At 36.1% G+C, this 20,241-nt stretch overlaps 1 protein-coding gene across 5 annotated transcripts in view; it reads right to left on the bottom strand.

Moving 5' to 3' along the window:
- ARB2A (ARB2 cotranscriptional regulator A) overlaps window positions 1-20,241 on the bottom strand; it is a 251,607-nt gene that overhangs the window by 187,182 nt on the left and 44,184 nt on the right. For 4 of the 5 annotated variants that reach the window (XM_038170230.2, XM_038170229.2, XM_038170232.2 and 1 more), the window contains 2 exons: window positions 13,327-13,392; window positions 5,514-5,705 (listed from right to left, as the gene is read on the bottom strand). The exons of the other annotated variant lie outside the window; for it this stretch is intronic. In XM_038170230.2, the coding sequence (XP_038026158.1) occupies window positions 5,514-5,705; window positions 13,327-13,392 (258 nt within the window). The remainder of the gene's footprint in view (window positions 1-5,513; window positions 5,706-13,326; window positions 13,393-20,241) is intronic. 5 annotated transcript variants of the gene reach the window in all.

The raw sequence follows: 20,241 nt of genomic DNA on the forward strand, positions 1-20,241 counted from the left end.
AAGGAGAAGATGTAAAAAAGTTTTCTCTACTAAGTACTTTACAATGTCATTTGTCTTCTGCCAAAACGAACATAATCAAATACATATACTAGATTCAGATAACTACTGTTTAAAAGAAAACAATATAGCATGTTCCTGTCCATTTCAGTGAAATTTTACTTCCAGAAAAACGCAAGAATGCCCAAATAAGATCATGATTTCTATGACACCGTAACTGTCTATTAATATATGCTGTAAAGGGAACATAAATATTATTATTCTACGTAAAAACTGCAATCACAGTGAAATGTCAACTGTGTTTTATTTCCAGAAAGTGTCACTTGTCTATCTTACTGAAATGGGCTAAGTACCTATAAACTATAAGACAAAATTTTAAAACTTAGGTTCTAAAATATAAACGCAAGAATAAAGAGGACTTTAACTATATATTATTCCATGCTGAAACACAAGAAATTGAAGTTTGTAAGCAAGAATTCCTGACACTGTAATTTAAACACTGCATTTTTTTTTTTTTTTGACAAAAATGTTTAAATATATGCTTTTGAAACCCCACTCATTTTTATAACATGGTAAGGCTAGAATGTATTTAGTAACATACCAGTTACTAAACAATACGGTTAATGAAATCACCTAAAAGTTCCACCGAGTAACTTCACTACTGCTTTGCTACACCTGGTAATTTTGTTCCCCTTTCAATACACTTACCAAACCAATGACATCCTATTGCACAATGAAGAAAGTAACCACCCTCAGCAATTCTCAGTAAATATTACCATCCTGTTAGCTTTATACAAATGAATGATATTAATCTGTGTGAATAGATCCAACATTCTGACAAAAATATTCTTAGGAACAGAAATTGTTTAGACAATGCTGTAGGAAGAATAGGATAAACACAAGGGAAAATATAAGATGAAAATCATGTTTTATCAGACACTAAAGAAAGACTTCTGCAGATGATGCCCATCTCAAGCCAGCCCTGTTTTCATCCGTTCATGGAAACTCTGATGGCTGGGTGCTGCTGCATCTCTTTTGAAAAAAAATCATCCAGGTTCTTTGAAGAAGCTTTTGTTCTAGTCCTATTACTCTTATGCCAAGCATTAATTTTCCTTTAAATAATAATAACAATATCTAAGCAATCTCAAAGAGATTGCTGAATTTGAAGCCTGGCAGCAATTCTTGCTTGTTTCAAAAAATATATATAATAAAAATCCAACAGCTTACAGTTGCTGTGGTTGAATTTCATTAACATCCTTAGGTCCACAGCTCTAAGGTAACAAAAACACTGAATTTCCAAAGAAAGAAAGCATCATTTTTTTTCTTTTTTTTTTTTTTCTTCGACTTGGCAGTAAAGACTGCAGTAATTTGATGTCCTCTTTATTCCCCAGAGGAAGTGTATTCCACATAAGAGGACTCCAAAACTCTTCTCAGTGTCCAAATGCAGGTAAGCTGAGGTCCTGTTTCTTCCAGGAGCAAACTGCCTCCCTAAATAGATGAGCTGTAGCTTCTCCCAGCAGACTTCAAAGCACAGAGGCAGCTTCTCTACCCACTACAGAAGGAACAGTACTGCATGAAGCAGTAGCAGCTGACTTTGGCATCCCTCCTTGATTGCTCCATGCATCACTTCACAAAATACCACCTGTATCACCTGTACACCTCCCATCCAATTGTTCTGATCACCATCCATGTTGCAAGCACTCAACTACAAACCAGACAACCTAATCTCCTCCTCCCACAGCACCTGGTGACTGAGGACCTCACAGGGTATGGGAGCCTCTGAACAACCTAAACAAAATTCTTAATATTTGAGACCCCAAGTAAATACCCTCATCACGGAATTAAGTAATTTGGCTCTGTTTCTCATTATCTCCATTTGGCACTGCTGTAGTCACTGTATATATATCAAAATAAGTGACTGAGAAAAGACTGTCTCTACAAGACAGTGGATTACACATTTACTAAAAATTCAGAAGAGATATTAAAATTATTCCTCTAATTTACAAAATATTTATTTATAAAATGTTGAATAGCTTCAGTATGTTAATATATTTAAAGTGGAATAGACTCTGATTCCCAGAGGAAAGACTTGAACTTCTCTTGCATGTCAGATGACTGCTTTTATCAAAAATTTGTACTTCCCATTGCAGAAAGTTTCAGTAGAGAGGTTCTATTTTAGCAAAACAACAAAATTACACCATTTTTATTTAGCACTATGTTTACAGGAAATTATCATCTTACAATATGTATGTTAGAATTGTTATTAATCATTTCTTACTGTTTTACTGCTTTATATTATCACATTTGTGTTTTCTGTACTTGTTTTTTTTTCTAAAATATATCTGATCGTACCCTGTTTTAATGCATTTACATGTCTCTCACATTCTGTACACTTTTCTCCCTCCTCCTTTTTCTACAATCTGTTCTGTATCCTGTTGCTTGTTTGTTCTTTTTCTTTTGTGTTTTTGAGAAAGCCTTTTACGCTATCAAAGTTGAATTTCTAATCTAACACATAAATCTTACATCCCTTACATAAAACCTTGTAGACTACTCCCAACACCTACTGCAGACAGAACTGAGTCTACACCTGATTCCTGAGTCTACAGGAATCACCCAGATTAAAAAAAAAAAAAAAAAAGGTTTCTAGCTACTGGAAATGCCACCAGGGTATTTCTCCTATTTCTCCTTGGATCTTTTCTTACCAATGTGTATCAGCCCCAAGCCACTAGAAATCTGATAAACTTCAAGCCTTTCCACTGCTCCCTGATTTCACACACACTTTAAGACATGAGCTTTTTTTTTTTTATTTTTATTTTCTTCTTCTTCTTCTTGAAAGTGCTGTGCCAGAAATACATGCTTTCTTCTGATTTTTTTTCTTCACCTACTTCCTGGTTAGGAGTGCTACATCCATTGTCTACTGACACCTTCAGCTTTTGTATGTCCATTTTCATTTTTTCCAAGAAATTAACTGAAATTGCTTGTGGACTGTACACAGAGAAAACCAGCAGAGAAAAAGATATAGTTTTGGCCTATTCTCCTTTGTTTTGTTTTGTTTTTGTTTTATTTTAGGGAAAGTAGAGGTGTTGCAAATGTCTGTAAATTGAATATATTTCTGGACTAGTATCTGCACAAAAGTTGAAGTATTACATTTGCAAGTTATTTTTTCAATTATTTTTTAGAAGTGAAAACCTAGTTGACAGCAAATGTTTTAAGCTATATGAACATTTTTCACATTCACAACAGACCAGGGGAATTTTCAAATCCTAGATACTATTATCCACTTCAAATTCACAGTTTATTATTAAAATAATAATAATAAAATAAAATCCATGTTTTCCTGTCATCAGCACTGTAATCTAATGCTTTGACAAGACTTACTGGTTTCATTCAAAGACGAGTGTTTCTTAGAAGAAACACTGAAAGATCAGGGAAAACAATTCCTTCCTCCAAAGTGGCGACACTGCATGAGGAGTTATCACAACTTTCATTCAAGCCATATCTAGGCCAGTTATTTCATTTCATATGAGACGGAACTGCCTAAATCAGCTAGAGCACTGAACTCTGGAAAACCCAGAAATAGATGTTGTTATTATTAACTAAAAATTGGAGACCTTATACTCATTCTATCATAATCTTCTGCACTTAAAAATGTAACCTATATGATCTGTACATGAATTACACATGATATCGGTATGTAACTACCCATCTCCTCTCTCTCTCTTTTTTTTTTTTTTTTTTTTTGACTTTAGTCAGAACATAAAGGTTCCAAGTATCTTCACTGTGGTTTGATTTCCATAAAATATTGCTTTGTATATACCAGATATATAATACTCACTGCAGTGAGAACTGGACATATATAATGTTATATTATAACAATAATATGAACATGTCTAAAACAATATAATTTGATATAAATAACTTGATATGATTCATTTATGATATGATTTATGATATGATTCATTTACGTATGGTTCATTTATGATATGATTTTACATGAAAAAAATAATTGCAGATAGTAAGTGTTTTACACATTTAGCATACGTGCCAGAATTTTACAAGGGACAAAAATACGGATTTTACAGTATCTGGAATTATTCAAATAAAGACTACAAATAAATAAATAAATACTTCTTAAGAAAGAAGAAAGTCTAAAGGTAAGAGCATGAAGTCCGATATCCTGACAGGATCAAATGACTACACTGTTTAAAATAGTTTGTCATCAAACTGTTTGGTTATTTTCATGCGTATTTGAAAGAAGCACTCAAAATGCAGAAATAAAAAATCTGTTTTTAAGGTTATACGTTTGATGGAAGAGCTCTGCTCTGTGTTCCACTGGCACAGCCATTGGATTTAAAAAAAAAATAAATGGGAAAAAGAGCCTGTAATCCTCCTCTCCTAGAAATACTCTCTTCAAAATTGGTGATTTAGGGATACTATCCCAGTCTTAAGTACTCAACATCTCGATTAGCCAAGACAGCACCATGTTTAGGAAAGAACAAAAATGAAGGAGTGTAAGCACCATGAGAAAAATTTAAGGAACTGTACCTCTCCAACTTTCTTGGGAAAAGTTCTGGAACTCACTCCAGAAATTAACCTCCTACACTTGACTCACCATATACACCTGTATCATCCTCTAGAACCATGAAGTATTTTTGGATCTGTCTCTGAGTCCTACTGAATATTTTAAAGTCAAGTGCAAAAAATTCAACTTTATGTAGTAAAATGTGCAACAATCACAGTGACAACACTGCTACTAAGAATAACTTAGTAAACATAATTGAAATAGTAAATTTTAAATAGGCTTTTCAAATGTTTACTGTAGGAAGTTTCATTTAGGTAGCATGATGTCAGGGTTGCATTATATCTACAAAGTTCCATGTTAAAAATATTACACAAATTGTGCAGTGTCTCTCACATACATGCAAACACAACAGAATAGTGTCCATAAAATGTAAATGTTTTTAACTGTCAAGTATTGATAGGTGAATCAGAATGAATCAGTATTCAGTGCAAAACTGAAAAAGACTGTGCCTCTAATAAATTCAGTACAAGCCTAGCAAAAAAGCCTGCTGTTATCATGAAAGCTCATGTTATCATAAGATTACAACAGACGTTGAGTGAGAATACGTACAAATTTAATGAAATGTAAAAGAAAACACTTCAAATCATAACAAATTTCTGTAGTGCCTTCTATTGCATCTCATCGCCTGTTAAGGGCTCTTGTCACGTTAGCTGCCATATTAAACTACACGGCAGTGCCATCACAATATGACATAAAACAAATTTTTTGTTTTACTGTGAGAGAGAAACTTGCTTCTATTAGACAAAAGTTCTGAAAAAAAAAAACAAACCCAACCAACAAGCAAGTATTTGCATCACAAATAAAATGATCACACAGGGAAATGGAGAATACTGATTAATAAATTAAAACATCCTAGATTCATAGCTCTTTATATATGAGTACACATACATATACAGACACAACTGTACATACATGTACATACACTTTCACTTACCTCAACGGCTCTCTTTATGTATGGTATCTGTGTGCCACTGTCCAGATCTTCATTAATTATAAGTCTCCTAGCCCACTGACCTGCTCTGACAACACCGCTACCATGAATTAGGACCAACAGTTTGTCAGGATTTGTTAAGGCATCTTCACTCATAAAAATAAAGCTCTTTGGTTCGCTCTCGGTTGCATCAACCTGCAATTACAGCAATACAGACTTTTATGCACCAATAAAAAATTTTAAAAGAACATCTGTAGTTATAAAGTTAGCCCCCAGGACTGGTATCAAAACTTTCACCCTTTAACAAATGACTTGTGTGTACATATATATGTTTTTTATATATATAAAGGACTATATATATAAGGACTAATGTGTGCCCAGCACTAAAGAAAAATAAAGCAGAAGCTAATATTTATGCTATTTAACTTTGAACCATAAAAACATACCATGCTTTAGAACAGTTATCCAAGAGAGACTTAAACTTACTGTATCCAAACAAAAGGAGGAGGGAAGGGGACAGGTGGGTGTTAAAAAGTATGCTAAAGCTTATTTAGAGAAATTTACGAGTGAAAGAGAATTCATAAAAGAACAACCTCTGGGGAAAAAAAATAAAAATAAAAATAGAACTCAACAACAAAAAACAAGTAATTTGTCATCTCTGTTATGCCTGAAGCAACAATGAAAGTCTGATATAATATGAAAAACCTCCTAGAGTTCCATCTCAGCCACCTCAACATAAATACCCAATAAGCCATGTATGAAGCAGCATGGTAAATTTGCCTATTATAAATTTAACAGGATAGGCCAAATAAAATATCGAAATCCAATTTGGATTTAAATATTGGCTTCATTAAAAGTCCTGCACCAGGGTCAGTGCTTAGTTACTCTACGCTAAGAACAGATCAACAAGCAGATTTGATATTGCGTAAACCATGATCTAATTCCAAGTTTTGTCCTCACTCTATAGCTCTATAGAATAAAGGTACACTTTTTGCTATATACAAAAAAAATAAGAAAAAAAAAAAAAGGAGGTTCTATAAAACAGGCCCTAAAATGCCTAAAATTAGGCATTGGTTTTTTTTTGTTTGTTTGTTTTGTTTTGTTTTCTTTTTTTTTTTTTAATGAAGCTAATGAGTTTACTTGAACAAAAGGAGTTCCTAACTGGACGAACATTCAGCATCTGCCGCAGGACTGAAGATCTTATGCCCTGCTCCAAAATGATATAACATCTCAGGTATCCCAACTTCCACTGTCTACAACAGGAAATGTACTTATCTTCTGTCACACTTCGTGTGAAAACGTAAAATGTGGCAAAAAGCAAAAAATCACAAAAAAAATCTCTTGAAAAGAATTTATAATATATGGATATAACTGTATCCTACACTGGGGATAGAGTCAGATCACATTGCCACTTCTGAAGTATCAGTGCTGATTTATTAAAGTAGAAGATGCAAATACTTAGACAATGCTAAATTTCAAATAGTAATGAGGTAATGATATGAGTTAATTGTCTTTTGGCACATAAACTGAATGCTTACAACATTATAATTAAGACAAACCATTGTGAATTTGTACTTCAGACTAACATATAACTAAACTGTATGTTTTAGTATTTATAAACCAATTTTTTGTTCATTATTGAGGAAATACCAGCACCTGTAATATGTAGTAGAAGACACAATATAACTAGTTCACATTTTCGCAGTTATGCTGATCTACAAGTTAAAAAAAATATCTACCAAGCTACTAAAAACTAACCCTTTGTTCCCTTCCTCAACTTCATTACATTTGGAAACTTTCTTTGCTTCAAGAAAATTTCTCTTCAAACAGTAGTAATTCATTAAATCACTCTTTCACTAAAGAATGCACATAAAGGTCACTCTTGTGCACAACACTACTTTATTGACAGATCAACGTAGAATATCACTTAGTGCTAGACACACTGAGTCCATGTAAAATAATTTATTTTTATTAGCCACTTGCACTTCTGGAGCTACTCATGATCCTTTGTTGAAAGACAAATTGAATAAATTCAGTAAAATGTGGAGCTTCAATTTGTTTAATTTAACAATTTAATTCAACTTTATTATTCACTTCCAATAGCAACCTTCCAATAATTTGTAGCTAAGAATGTCAAACTAATCTATATTCTGCCGATAATTTACTGCTTAAAATTACTGTTAAAGTTTAATTTTCCTTTTCTCAGATTTATTTTTCCAATGCACAACTATATGCTAAGTTTTATGAATGTCTAAAGTTATGAGAAATTCTCTGATGAGTTATGCACTCTACAGACATAATGAAGTTCTTACAGTTTCAAACAGTGAAGTAATTTTTCCATGAGTTCCATCTCTGATGAGCTATCACGTGATGTAGTAGTACCAGTGTATAAAATATTTCAACTGCAGACTAGTTGGTAATTTGCAAAGTTGCTATCAATACTTAGGGTAACAACAAAATACACTGGAAATCCAGTCCTATTCCAACCTCCATGCTAAGACTTTAAGTCATTATGACTCAATTTTTAGATCTCAGCCATCAGCAGCTTAAGACTCATCTAGGCTCTAGGGGTCCTTAATTCTGCCCACTTGTAGTTTAAAGTTTGAGATTGCTTCAGTTCAAAATTTTAAAGGGAAAAAAACACTAATATCTTTCTTACACATATTAAGAAACACCATAAAAGACATATACTGTGAGCCTACAAAGAGGTGAAACAGGCGTACCTTGAGACTGGAGGCAAGAACAGGGCAAATAAACAGAACAGAAACTGAAAAGGGTCAAAGACTGTAGGAATTATGATCAGCAGGTGTAGGGAGAAAACTGGTCATTCATGTTGCAAGACAAAGAAGTTTTCTGTTAAGTTGTTCTGCATAAAGATCACTAACTCACTTATGTTACAGTCTTCACAAAACTGAATATCCTTCTTTTTTCTTTTCTTTTTTTTTTTTTTAAGTGAAAACTATTGATCAATACTACAAGATGCTAATTAGCAATTCGTGAAAAAAAAAAATTCACCAGTAACTACAACTAAATTAAGCTACAACTAAATTAACACACCTACATCTAAATTAACACACCTGAAACTGGTGAAATTTCAAAAAAACAAGTATTGACCTGATTTGGGTAACAAAATAACCAAAAGGGATAAGCCGTGGAGATAAGAGACCATTGTTTCTCACAGAAAAATAGTTCTTGGCTTTCTAGTAGATCAAGAGAACTACTGAATGAAGTTTTATCTATTGAAGTGAAAGAGCAAAGCGTTGACAAGTTAGAAGATTCTGCAAAGTGAGACCTTTCAGTACCATCGTCAATAAAACATGTTGGTGATTATTTAAACTTCCATCTCAGGCCTTCCCAGAAGCTGTTAAAGATGCATTTAATTCAGAAGCACCCTTTATTTGTCCTCAACAGCTAAAGAACAGCAAAGATCAATCACTGATTATGCCATTAAAACCAGAGAAATACAAAGGCTTCATCTGGATAAAAAACCTGCAGTCTTCTTTGTACTAATAATATAACCTTCAATGGAGCACAAAATGAGAAATTTAAAAGAAATAATTGCACTGCTTCTCCCTGAATATGAGTTTCTTCATTTAAATTTTCAAGTCCAGTCGTAGATTTTGAACATTAAAAGAACTACAATATTTTACACTAGCAATAACATCTAAGCCTCTCTGGAGGAAAAAAGGTTTGGATTTATATTTGGCATAGACGCTAAAGTAATAAAGCAACAAGCAAACTTTCCAGATTCCCAAACTGTCCATATTTTTGTATCTGAAAGGAAATAATTGAGTCCAAAACTGAAAATGTCACCTGAGAAAGTAAAATAAAGACAGCAGAGTTGGACTTTGTCCATGATGTGGAGGAAATTAAGTAAGATGAGTGAACATGAATGCTGTCATAGTGAACCTCTGGAGCACAGCATTTCAGTGCACTACTAAAATCGTATTGGAAAAAAATGCACTCCACTTAACACAGTCCTGAAAGACATTTCTTGTATTCAAACATCATTACACCATCAACTTTACAATGAGCTGGCAGAAAAACAAAGGCCAGTACACTGACTTTCAGATCGCCTTGTGACAAAGTTTGGGAAGAATTATTTCAAATTTACCTCTGAAATATTTGCGTAAGGTGTTTACAACAGAGTGGCCACACTGATCAGGATAAGGGTCCCAGAATGCTTTTTCTGGCAGATCACTTAGGGGAATAAGTATGAGAAAAGAGTATTTACGGAATGATTCTTCCCTCTTTTTGGCAACCAGTGACTTTGGAGCTTCCTGATCCAGTTTGTTCCCGGACAAGCAAGTATCATAGTTCAATGTACCTGTCACACCTTAATACCATCAAATGGTTTTTTTGAATGCATTTGTACCTTTCTCCTTAATAGTATGCTGTGGCAATGAGTTCCACAATATAATTGGGACCTTTATGAAAAAAGGTAGTTCCTCTCTTTCAGCAGAGATCTCCTGCCTGATAATTTAAACTTGATGCCCCTTAGCTCCTCTATTATGAAAAAAAAAAGTGAAAAACCATTCCCTATTCATCTTCTCTACACCTTTCATGATTTTATAGATTTGTCATATTCCTTCCTCAGTCATCTATTTTCCAAGCTGAAGAATCTTTCTGTCTAATCTTTCTTTGTCTGAAAAGGATTTCATTCCTGTGATCATCCTTGCAACCCTCCTCTGTATTTTTTTTTTTTAATTCTACATATCCTTTTTGATATGGTGTCCAGACTCCACGCAGCGTTCAAGATGGGGGCCCACATAATGAGTGGAATGATGATGTTTTTCTGTTTTGTTCTTAACACTTCATAATTCCTAACATCCTATTTGCTTTGAGGGTTTTTGACTGCCATTGAGCATTAACTGATGTTCTCAGAGAGCTATTCACAATCACTCCAAGATCTTTCCTGAGTAGTAATAGCTCATTTAGAGGCCACCATTGTGTTTACAGAGTGAATTCTTTTCCCCATAATTTCACATTTACCAGAATTGAATCTCATGCCATTTTATCATCCAATCATTCAGCATCATGAAATAATGCTCAAACTCATCACAATCAGCTTTAGATATCAGTATTCTTTATTATTTTAGAAAAAAATCAGAAAAGTTATTTACATTCTATCAATTCCTCTTTCCTTTTATTTACAAATATGTTATCAGTGCAGCCCTTAACAACACTGCATCAGTCAAAACTTTTCATCTGAGAAGTATGAATACCTTTTTTTTTTTTTCCTTTTTTTTTTCTTTCTTTACCTTTTAGCCTATTATTAACTCATAAGGGGACTCCCTCTTACGCCAATGCAGTGTCTTCTTTAGAAGCACTCTGCAAGCTTGTTGGCAGATTACCGGAAATCCAGGTATTCTTTCATTGACAAGATCTTGTGATTTTCAGGCTGTCAGTGCACTCTAGCCGATCTTTTAAAATGCAGGCTGTACTGACTTTTGCCCCAGTATATTATTTTTTCCTGATACACAGCTCTAGGAATCTCTCCTGGAACGCTTCAAAAATCATCATATACTTACTTTTTTTTCTGTGCCTCTTTTGAAAGTTGCTGATCTGATCAGTAAGTTATACACTAGTTTGTTGTGCTTCTTAAAGAACCTTGGGCTTAAAAAACATCTCATCCAGGAAGCTGACTACTGTACAATAAATCCATTCATTCTAAGATCTCTACTGACATGCCAATTTGAGACAGTTCCTCAGAATGATATCAGGTTTCAAATAAATAAATAAATAAATGAGTGTGGTGTGGAAACCTCTGGATAGTTACCACTGGAAATAATCACTTTAATTGTTCTCTGAGCATTCCTCAGCTGAGATTTGGAACTGAGCATTCCTTTTGCTTGCAGCTCATCTATCGGTCTCATCAGCTGTTTTATTAATAACTTTTACAACTTTAACAAGCTATTCTAATTTATTTTTTGGGTGATCTTACTTTAATTTTGTATCTAACATAGCTAACCAGCAGTTACACCCCTTTTTTCCTCACTTGCATGGGGCTTAAAACCATCTTACTATTTCTATTAGCTTCCATTATTAATTTAAAATACATTTCCTCATGCTCTTCTTTGGAGCTTGTTGGGTGACTTAACCATAGCCTTTAGACAGCTCTCATTTTTCACCTTCTGCCTCATTTTTGTAGTTTTCTTCACAACCTAGTTTTGATTCTGGTAACGGCTTCCTATGAATAAGAGCCATTATTGAAGAATGGGACTCATACCTTGTGCCAAATTTTCCACACTGCTCAGAATTAAATGGGTGCATTGTGAGTTCTTCCTTCACTCCAAAATGCAGTGTACTCATGACACTTTGCAAAAACTGGAATATGTTGGTGATTGGTTTAAGTGTACTACTAACAAACTCCATCAGTAGATCAGTGATTACTATACAATTTGTAATTAAGAGTAAATACAGATCATTTCAACAAGAGCTATACAAGGAGCTATTCTCCCAAGCTAGATACACAAATCTCAGAGTAGGGCAGAAGAGAACCCACAGATGTGACAAAGATGAAGGCAGCATGGTGCTACTTTTTTGAAGCTTAACTGTGCATATAGGTATTGCAACGTCTTATTACATAGAAAGTTCCATAGCCTCAAAATTTGGGCACATAAAAGTTTAAAAATGACAGCTTCCTGGTTTCAGAGTGTGACATTGCTTGAGGAAGTCTTGTGACACATAACCACTCTGGAATACAGCATCCCTGGACCAAAACTTCCCCAGTGGAGAAAACTACTTGTGTAGAGAAGTTAGAGAGCCCATGCCAAGCACTGCATCAGGCAGGCTGTCACAATGAGCCCAATCCTCTCCTGTTCATGCAGAGAAATCTGAAGCAAAGGAAGCTTTCTCAGGTGGTCTCAGGACAGGGGTGCAGCAATATTGGGCTTAGCAGCTGCTGATCCCCTGCACAGTCCTGTGGAGCTCCCAGACACTTCTGCCCTGATGATGAAGACGTTGGCAAAGCCTGGCCAGGAAACTCTCAGCAGCTGGGACAGGTTATCAAAACATTCCCTAAACAATGCTTGGGGAATGGAAAAGGGAATTGCAAAATGTTATAGAACTATGAAAGTAAAAGGAAATTTGCTTCCATACCTGAAATGGCTTTTTCTCTGCTGAATAGGAGGGGCTGGCTGAGAACAGCTCTAGTGGAAAAGCTTCTCAAATACCACATGAATCCTTTAGAATAGTGATGGAAAACCTACACAGCACAGTCACACTACTGTCTCCCCACAGAACATAAAAATACCCAAACAACATCATGTTCTTGCATACACTTATAGACAGCAACACTCTCACGTGCTGTCTGGGGACTGCTTCATCACTTCTAAGGGCTGATCAAGTGTTTTCACCAAACAACATCTACACTTCATAGCACATACATGTTATAAGCTCCTGAAATTGTGCGTTTAAAGAAATTATAAAGTAGACATGGATCAGTTTACTGAGACTCTGTTTTGAGTTTATTACTCTGTATGTAGAGACACCTGTCTTTAGCTCTGGGAACCCATCTGTAGAGGTCTCAAAGCATTCACAAATGTTTTCCAAAAATTTTGTGGTTCCTCTACCAAAATTAGCACATTCTGGAGTCTGTCAAGGCAAGGAAGGCTCAGCTAGAGAAATCAAGCACATGAGAAGTCAGGCAGATCCGTCTCTCCGAATGCACACACATGCTGCACGTGAAGTCAGCGTCCTGAGACGACACCATGCAGAGGCCGGGCACATCTTGTCTTTATTTGAACTCTGGATTGAAGTCTCTGCTTTTCACAGATCCAAGCAAACAGCATCTTCAAAAAATATTTATACTTACCGGGAGAGTTACTTTTTTCAAATGGCATTCCTTTTCCAGTAGTCCATAAACATATTTAGTAATAATCTGTAAGAAAAAAATAACAGACCACAAGAAAAAGAAAAGCAAACAGAAGTTAAACCACCTACAGTAATGACATATCCAGGCAGACAACTTAAAGGCTAGCTAGTGAAACTTCTAAGCACTTGCGTATGTTTTGCCACGTATCTGAATTCTTTGCTGTACAACTAAGTGCAGAACTTAGGGATTTATACAAAATGGTCCTCTCTGGCTCTCAGCAAAGGCTGCTTGTCAGTACAAAGAAACTGTAACTGTACCTGTGAATCCATCACCTGCTGCTGTGTGAATAATTATGTGCCTCAAAACTAAGGATTATAACCAATTAATATATACTCAGGGGTACAAGAAAGGCTCTCTTTTGCAAAGAAATACTTTAAAAGCATTTTTTCCATAAGCAGGACTCCTGAAACCCTCTCCCCTGCAGGTTCACTTCATGAGCTACATGGAGAGCAGATCTTTAGTCACCCTCAGCACAAGTTGCCTTGCCATTTCTATTCACTGAACTGGGGAGGGATGGGTCAAAGGTGTTCTAAATAGAAAAAAAGCCCAACTGATTCCCCAGTATGGGGGAGTTTAAGTCTCTTGTCTGTATGTAGAAATAAAATTGAAATTTTAGACCTGAAACAAAAGGAATTATTTCAAAGAGCAACCAAAAAAAAAAAAAAATCAACTTACTCGCAACCAAAGAGTTGCTGTCTCAAACGTAACCAAGTTGTTCACACTTCAAAGGTTTGCCTAATACCTAGGGAAATTTTTTCTTCCTTATATATTGTAAGAAAATGGAGATGCAGATGGAAGAACTTTCTAACTATTATTAATTTGGGAATTAAGCTGAGAAACAAACTAAAGTGCTTTGTCCATATGGGGCTGTAAAAATGGTTCGGAAGTAACTGCCTGGATTTCACTGGCTACAGAAGTTTGAAAAAAAAAAAAGTCAAATTAAAGAGGAAAAAAAAATGCTCATTAAGAGCCTCAAATGGTGCTTGCCTTCCCTTTAAAGCTTGGGGAACTATGTTTAAATTCCAGACAGGACAAGATCTAAGTCACGAAATATTAATCTAAGAATATCTGGGTACAAACCCAGCTGGTATTCTTTAGTCCAACCGCTCAAGGCCACAATTACTGCCATCTGAACCCGCAGCATATTAAGCCACAACAGAAACAGTGCTGTAACAAAGCTCTCAAGTGATGGCATCTTAACAACACACTATGAACTGAGCAAGTAGGAGCCAGGGTATCATAAACTTCAATTTTAATTTTCCTAATGCAGAATTACCAAATAAAGTTTCAATGAAGTCCAAAAGTTTTCATTATGTACATGTGAGCAAGCACAATATGCAAACGTTTGGAACATACTTGAACGAATTAGAGGTACTGATGGAAGCTAACTAAAAAAGTTGTACCCATCCCCCGCCCTCCCTACCCCCCACTACACAAAAAAAAATAAATAAATCTTTATTAGGATTCTGTGAATTCTTTGCTCAAATATGTTCATTGATAGAATTATGTTCAAAAAACTTTATGGTTTTAAAGAAAATCAGTCTTACTGAACATTACTATCTACAGGGAAACTGCATTTGGAGAAGGAATTTAGCTGTGAGCGATGAGTTGATTTAAGACATGTTTATCCCCAGAGCAGTATGTTAGGAACATGCATACAGTGTAATTTTACCTTCAGGGCCAAACTTTTTATGGTTCACCGAAATCAACTTCAGTGTAATGCCAACAAGTAAAGCAGTTAAGTTCCTGCAGTCTCAGATGCTGATGTTGTACAGACATTAAAAAGAGTGTAATGATAATATGGCCTCAAACGTAGAAATTTTGTTTTTCACTCTAAACCCAGGCATCTCCTAACCATCAAAAATACTAGAAAACCTGGAAGAGAAAAAAATTGCTACAAAGAAAATATATTTAGACACCACTTGCAAAAAACTACTCTTTTTTTTTTCAGCTATGTGTTACGTATCTATTCTCTCTTATCTATTTAGACTGTGATGACTTCAGGGCAGAAGCAAACCTTTACTGATTTTTTCCAGGGCCAGACTCAATGGGGCTCTGATCCTAACTGGTTCTTTATGCACTACTCTAGTATAACAAATAGTGATAACAGCCTTAAAAAGGGAACGGCGAAATCAGGAAAGTACTCTCCTGTAAGGCAAAGACCTAACCCAATGAATGTTTTTAATGGAAAAAAAAAAAACAAAACAAAACAACCAAAAAACATGAAGAAAGCTACAGTAGGATGGAGTTTCTAATGCAAATAGTGAGATTCAGGCAACTCAGCAGCTGGATGGTCTCCAAGGCTGAGACAGACTTGAAGAAAAACTGCTGTATCCCAGTGTATCTAAGACCACAAGAGGTTTTTTTTTTTGTCAGCGGGAGATGGACAGGTTCAGGGATATCTCAGCAATGGCTGGTGCACTGTCAGCTTGAAAGGATGGAAGGTGACACAAGATTTCCTGAAGTAGCACCAACTCCCTGAATTTCCCACATCTGAAATCATCATCATCTTGTTATTTTATGGTTGCTCTGTAATTCTTAAAAAAAAAAAAAAAAAAAAGAAAAGAAAACACTTTTTTTTTTTCCTTTTTTTATACCAAGGAGGGAAGGGAAGTGCGCTATATTATTTATTTAGTAAAAATCAAGTCTTACTACAACCGATCTAGACCATTTAAATAGCCAGTACATCTTAATATTATCAGTTTATGTATACCGGTAGAATCTTTAAGATCCGAAAATTGTTGCAGAATCCTGGTTTCTTGAATGAGAAAGAGAATATGACTAGACTCCATGAATTCTTCTGGACCAACTATCTGTCATACAGTTGCTTGGGACTGGAGGTATTGTCACTTATCCAGTACAAGCCATTCTCATGGCAAACTGTAACACTTGCTAGAGAGCCCTAAGCATTTTACTCAGATCAACCTGAATATTTTTGTTTTTTATAAAGCTATTCCAGCTCGTGAGGTGTGCCAACAGTGCAAGCAGTATTCTGCACTGCAATTGCAGGTGACAAGGCTGCTGGTGAGCGGGCAGCAGCAAGTGTCTAAGATGGAACAGGAAAAAGAAGCAAGAGTGAGGCCTGCCCAGAGTGTGTGAAATCAATGGCATCAAGAAGAAAGGAGGAAAAATGGTTGCTCTCGTTCTTCATATTTCTTGTACAAACACTGGGATCCCAGCCTTCTCATTGCCTGCAGTGAGAACTGGGCAAAAAATAAACACAAAAAACAAGGCAAATCCATGCCTCTCATCCCCTATTCTGGTAGCATGGGAAAAATCCTTCCCCACCACAAAAAAATGGTTAGCCTAGCACTCTCACTGCCCAAAAACGTATTAAAACTGAGAACCGAGAAAGACTTGCTTCGAGTACAAAGTGTTCCTCAGGGAGGAAGCTAAATGGCTTGTACTTCAATTTCATTTCAGTGAGCTGAGGAGCCAACATCCCACTTTCTGTAAGCCCAAGGATTTTCAGCCATCAGCAGTGTTACAGCTTTTCTTATGGTTGACGGACCAGAAGAGTTCCTAGAACAAAGCTGGGCTGCTGAGAGAAGGGACCACAGACAACCGAGTGCAACACATCCCGATCAGTAAGAACAGCAAACCACCCCCCTCTCAGGTGCACTAAAAATAGGATCTGAACAGTGTAAATATCTCCAGAAGTACTTTATCAAAGTACTTATGGCCACAAATATGACATCTGTGAAGTTCAAAAGTCTGATGCATGATTTCAGGATAGGTCTACGTTGTGATCAGTGCAATTTACTGTATTTCTAAGAGGACTCAACCAATGGTATCAAAGACATCAGTGATGTAAAATTAAATGCCGACAGCTAGGAGTTGACAGAAATAAGAAATACAGATAGGAGATAACCCAACAAAGATAAATTTAATCCAGTTCTCTTACATGGATACACAACAGAACTCAATTTAATTACAGAGCAATTCAATTGATGGCCTGAACAGATAGCAAAGAAGATAGAGACAAAGAGAGAACACCACAGAAAGAGAAGAAACACCTTATCTCATTTTTAGACAGAGTATTACTCTTGCATTGCTAAACAGCTTTAACAATGGCAGCAAGGACAACAATGTTCCATGCAGTCTACAGAGCAAAACCAAAACTGCAGATGGAAACGTAGCTCTGGTATGTGTAATTATAGTAGACATTGACTGGGAAGGCCCTGGCTTCATATGGCTTCTGTTCTTCTAAGATTGTGTTGTTCACGTAGAGGACTGTTTTCAATTGCTAAGAAGCACTGAAAAAATATGTTAGCAGCATAATTTGTAAAATCTTTGTAACCATGCTGAAGCCAAGTGAGCAAAAGATCAATACTTGCATACAACAGTGTGAAACTAGAAATTAAAGAATAAGAGCCATTGAGACTAGTTACAAAGATACTGAAGTACTGAAGCCTAAACACTAATAAGTGTAGACAAATACAAGAGAGACTCTTCAGAGCAGAGTCAGATGTGATATGTATTGAACATCTTTAAATAGCAGAGGTCTGGAAAAGAGGGCAACCAAAAGCCTGCCTACAGAGCAAGATGGCAACTCAGCTTAAAATAATATACCTCAAATTTGAATTGAGTAAGAAATGGAAAGAAGCATTGTAGCCAATATCAAAAATTTTAAGAACCAGCTTGACATGCACAAGGAAAGGCAGAAGTGGAGCTGACCCAGCGGTGAACTTTCTCATAAGAGAGAGAGCCAGGTATACAGATAACAGGTCACAACTCACTGACTTGTTTTGTAACACCTGCATTCTCATCCAGAGGAGCTGTTTGAGCACATACCACATCAAAAACCATGCTGGGATGCAATGAAGTGCACTGAGCCTTGCCAGTCAGGCCCCCTCCCTGCTGTGCTTCATAACTCAGGTTCTCTGAATTCTCGTTTTCCCTGAGTGGTTGCCCTTTCAAAACCAGACACAGGTCACTGTCCACCACTATATTATGTGTGCAAACAGGACAGCAAACCCACTGCAGAGGAGAAAAAGGAACGAGAATAAAATAAACTACTTTCCCAGAATGAGTTCTCTGCTAAAAACGTGTTAAGGAAATGTCATCTAGGCCTGTGTGATGTGTGGCATTCCGCTTCTAAATCAGCGCCTACTGGTACTGACTGGAAACCATTACCACGCTCAGGGATTCACAAAAGATGTGAGGAGCCCTTTGGGTAGCGCACACCACAAAGACTCTTTGAAGACAACCAGACACCACATGTCCCTCCCTGCTCCCATATGTGCTCTCCTCGTGACCAAAACACCAGCAACCGTGCCCGATGGTTGGTGTGTGGTTAGCACATGACAAGGAACAAAGCACGCATGGCACGACAAAGGAAAACACGAATTACGGCCAGCCACACGACAGAGGGCAGATCACAAAACCTTGACGAAAAGATAGGGGAGTCCAAGCTGTTAAAGCAAGTTGCCCACACCTCTGCCTGCTCCTACACACTTCTAAGTAGATTTCAGGGGGGGAAAAAAAAAAAGCAAACGGATCAAATTATTGATTAAATATATTACTCTTGTGGACAAGATCCAGCTGGATGGGTCTCAAATTCCCACTTCATGTTCCTCGTTCACAACGGCTCCAAAAACAAATAGCACCCCAACTCCACGACTGCTGTTCATCAGCACTTTTCATTGCCCCAAGGGCTAAATGAGACATAGCCACTCTCTTACAGTTATTCTACTTCACATCCAGACTGAGATACACTGGCAATGATACACTTGCTCAGTGGACAGAAGTCTTCTGCCTCCAAACACGCCCATTCATGAAGCAACACTCCTTAAACACCTCATCAGACCACTTGTTCTCATTCATTTTTCAAGAAAGTTCTCAAGATATAAAAAAATGCAGAGTAAGACAATTTTACCTGAAGTTTTTTATTACTGTCTGAATTTGTCAGAATCATGTAGATGCTAAACTTAATTTTAAGTAGATTGTAGCTCATAAAACATGGATGGTGTGGCATTTTCCTTCTTGCCTGACCTCCACTTTTATCATAAAGCCTGTTGTAAGCAAGGTTAAACACATTCCTGCTGTACTTATTCTTCTTCTATTAACCTTGTGAGTTAACTATACTTTAACTTCAGTTTAATCTCTTAAATGAATGTGTGGTAAAGAAAAGCATAGAAAAAAGGGAAAAAAATTACAACTGAAAAGGATTTCCTCAAAAGCACTGAAATGTGACCATCTCTACTTCTACAATAACTTGTTTGGATACAATTTTCTATGCTTTAAGTTGAAATAAAGAAAAATGCAAGTGTTCTTTTCCTTCAGAGAATGCACAGAATTCAACCTTTAGGTTCAATCATTTGTCAATTTTCACCCTGTGACAGGATTGCACTTAAAATGTTCAACATTACCAGTTTGCCTGACAATTCTACATATAGACCAAAATCAACATCATTTGCCTTTCTGTTCTTTTTTTTCCTAAAGTAGTATGTTTGACTTGACATTGCACGCTACAGCAGAAGAATTGCTGTCAGCTCCCAAGCCCTCTTAAATGTTTCCAACCACCCATTCAGCACTGACTTACAGCCTTCTTGAATCTAACTTAGAAAATAAATAAAATAAATAAAAAAAAAAAGGTCTTTCACAGATATAGAAAGAATACTATTTTTAAATAATTTAAATTCAACCTCTGAGATTAGAAAATTACTAGTAATACTGGGGGGCCTAAAAGCTCCAAGGCTGTGTATGCAGTTGGGGGTTTTATCACTGATCGTAAGAATAACCAAGTATAAACTACGAGAAGCAATACCATGACTACGTGATCCATTACCAGTACACATAATGTTTTTTTCTTAGTTTGTACTATTTGTCTTCTAAACCATAATAAGCATTTTA

Source organism: Anas platyrhynchos, chromosome Z, assembly GCF_047663525.1.
Source record: "Anas platyrhynchos isolate ZD024472 breed Pekin duck chromosome Z, IASCAAS_PekinDuck_T2T, whole genome shotgun sequence".
Taxonomy (NCBI): domain Eukaryota; kingdom Metazoa; phylum Chordata; class Aves; order Anseriformes; family Anatidae; genus Anas; species Anas platyrhynchos.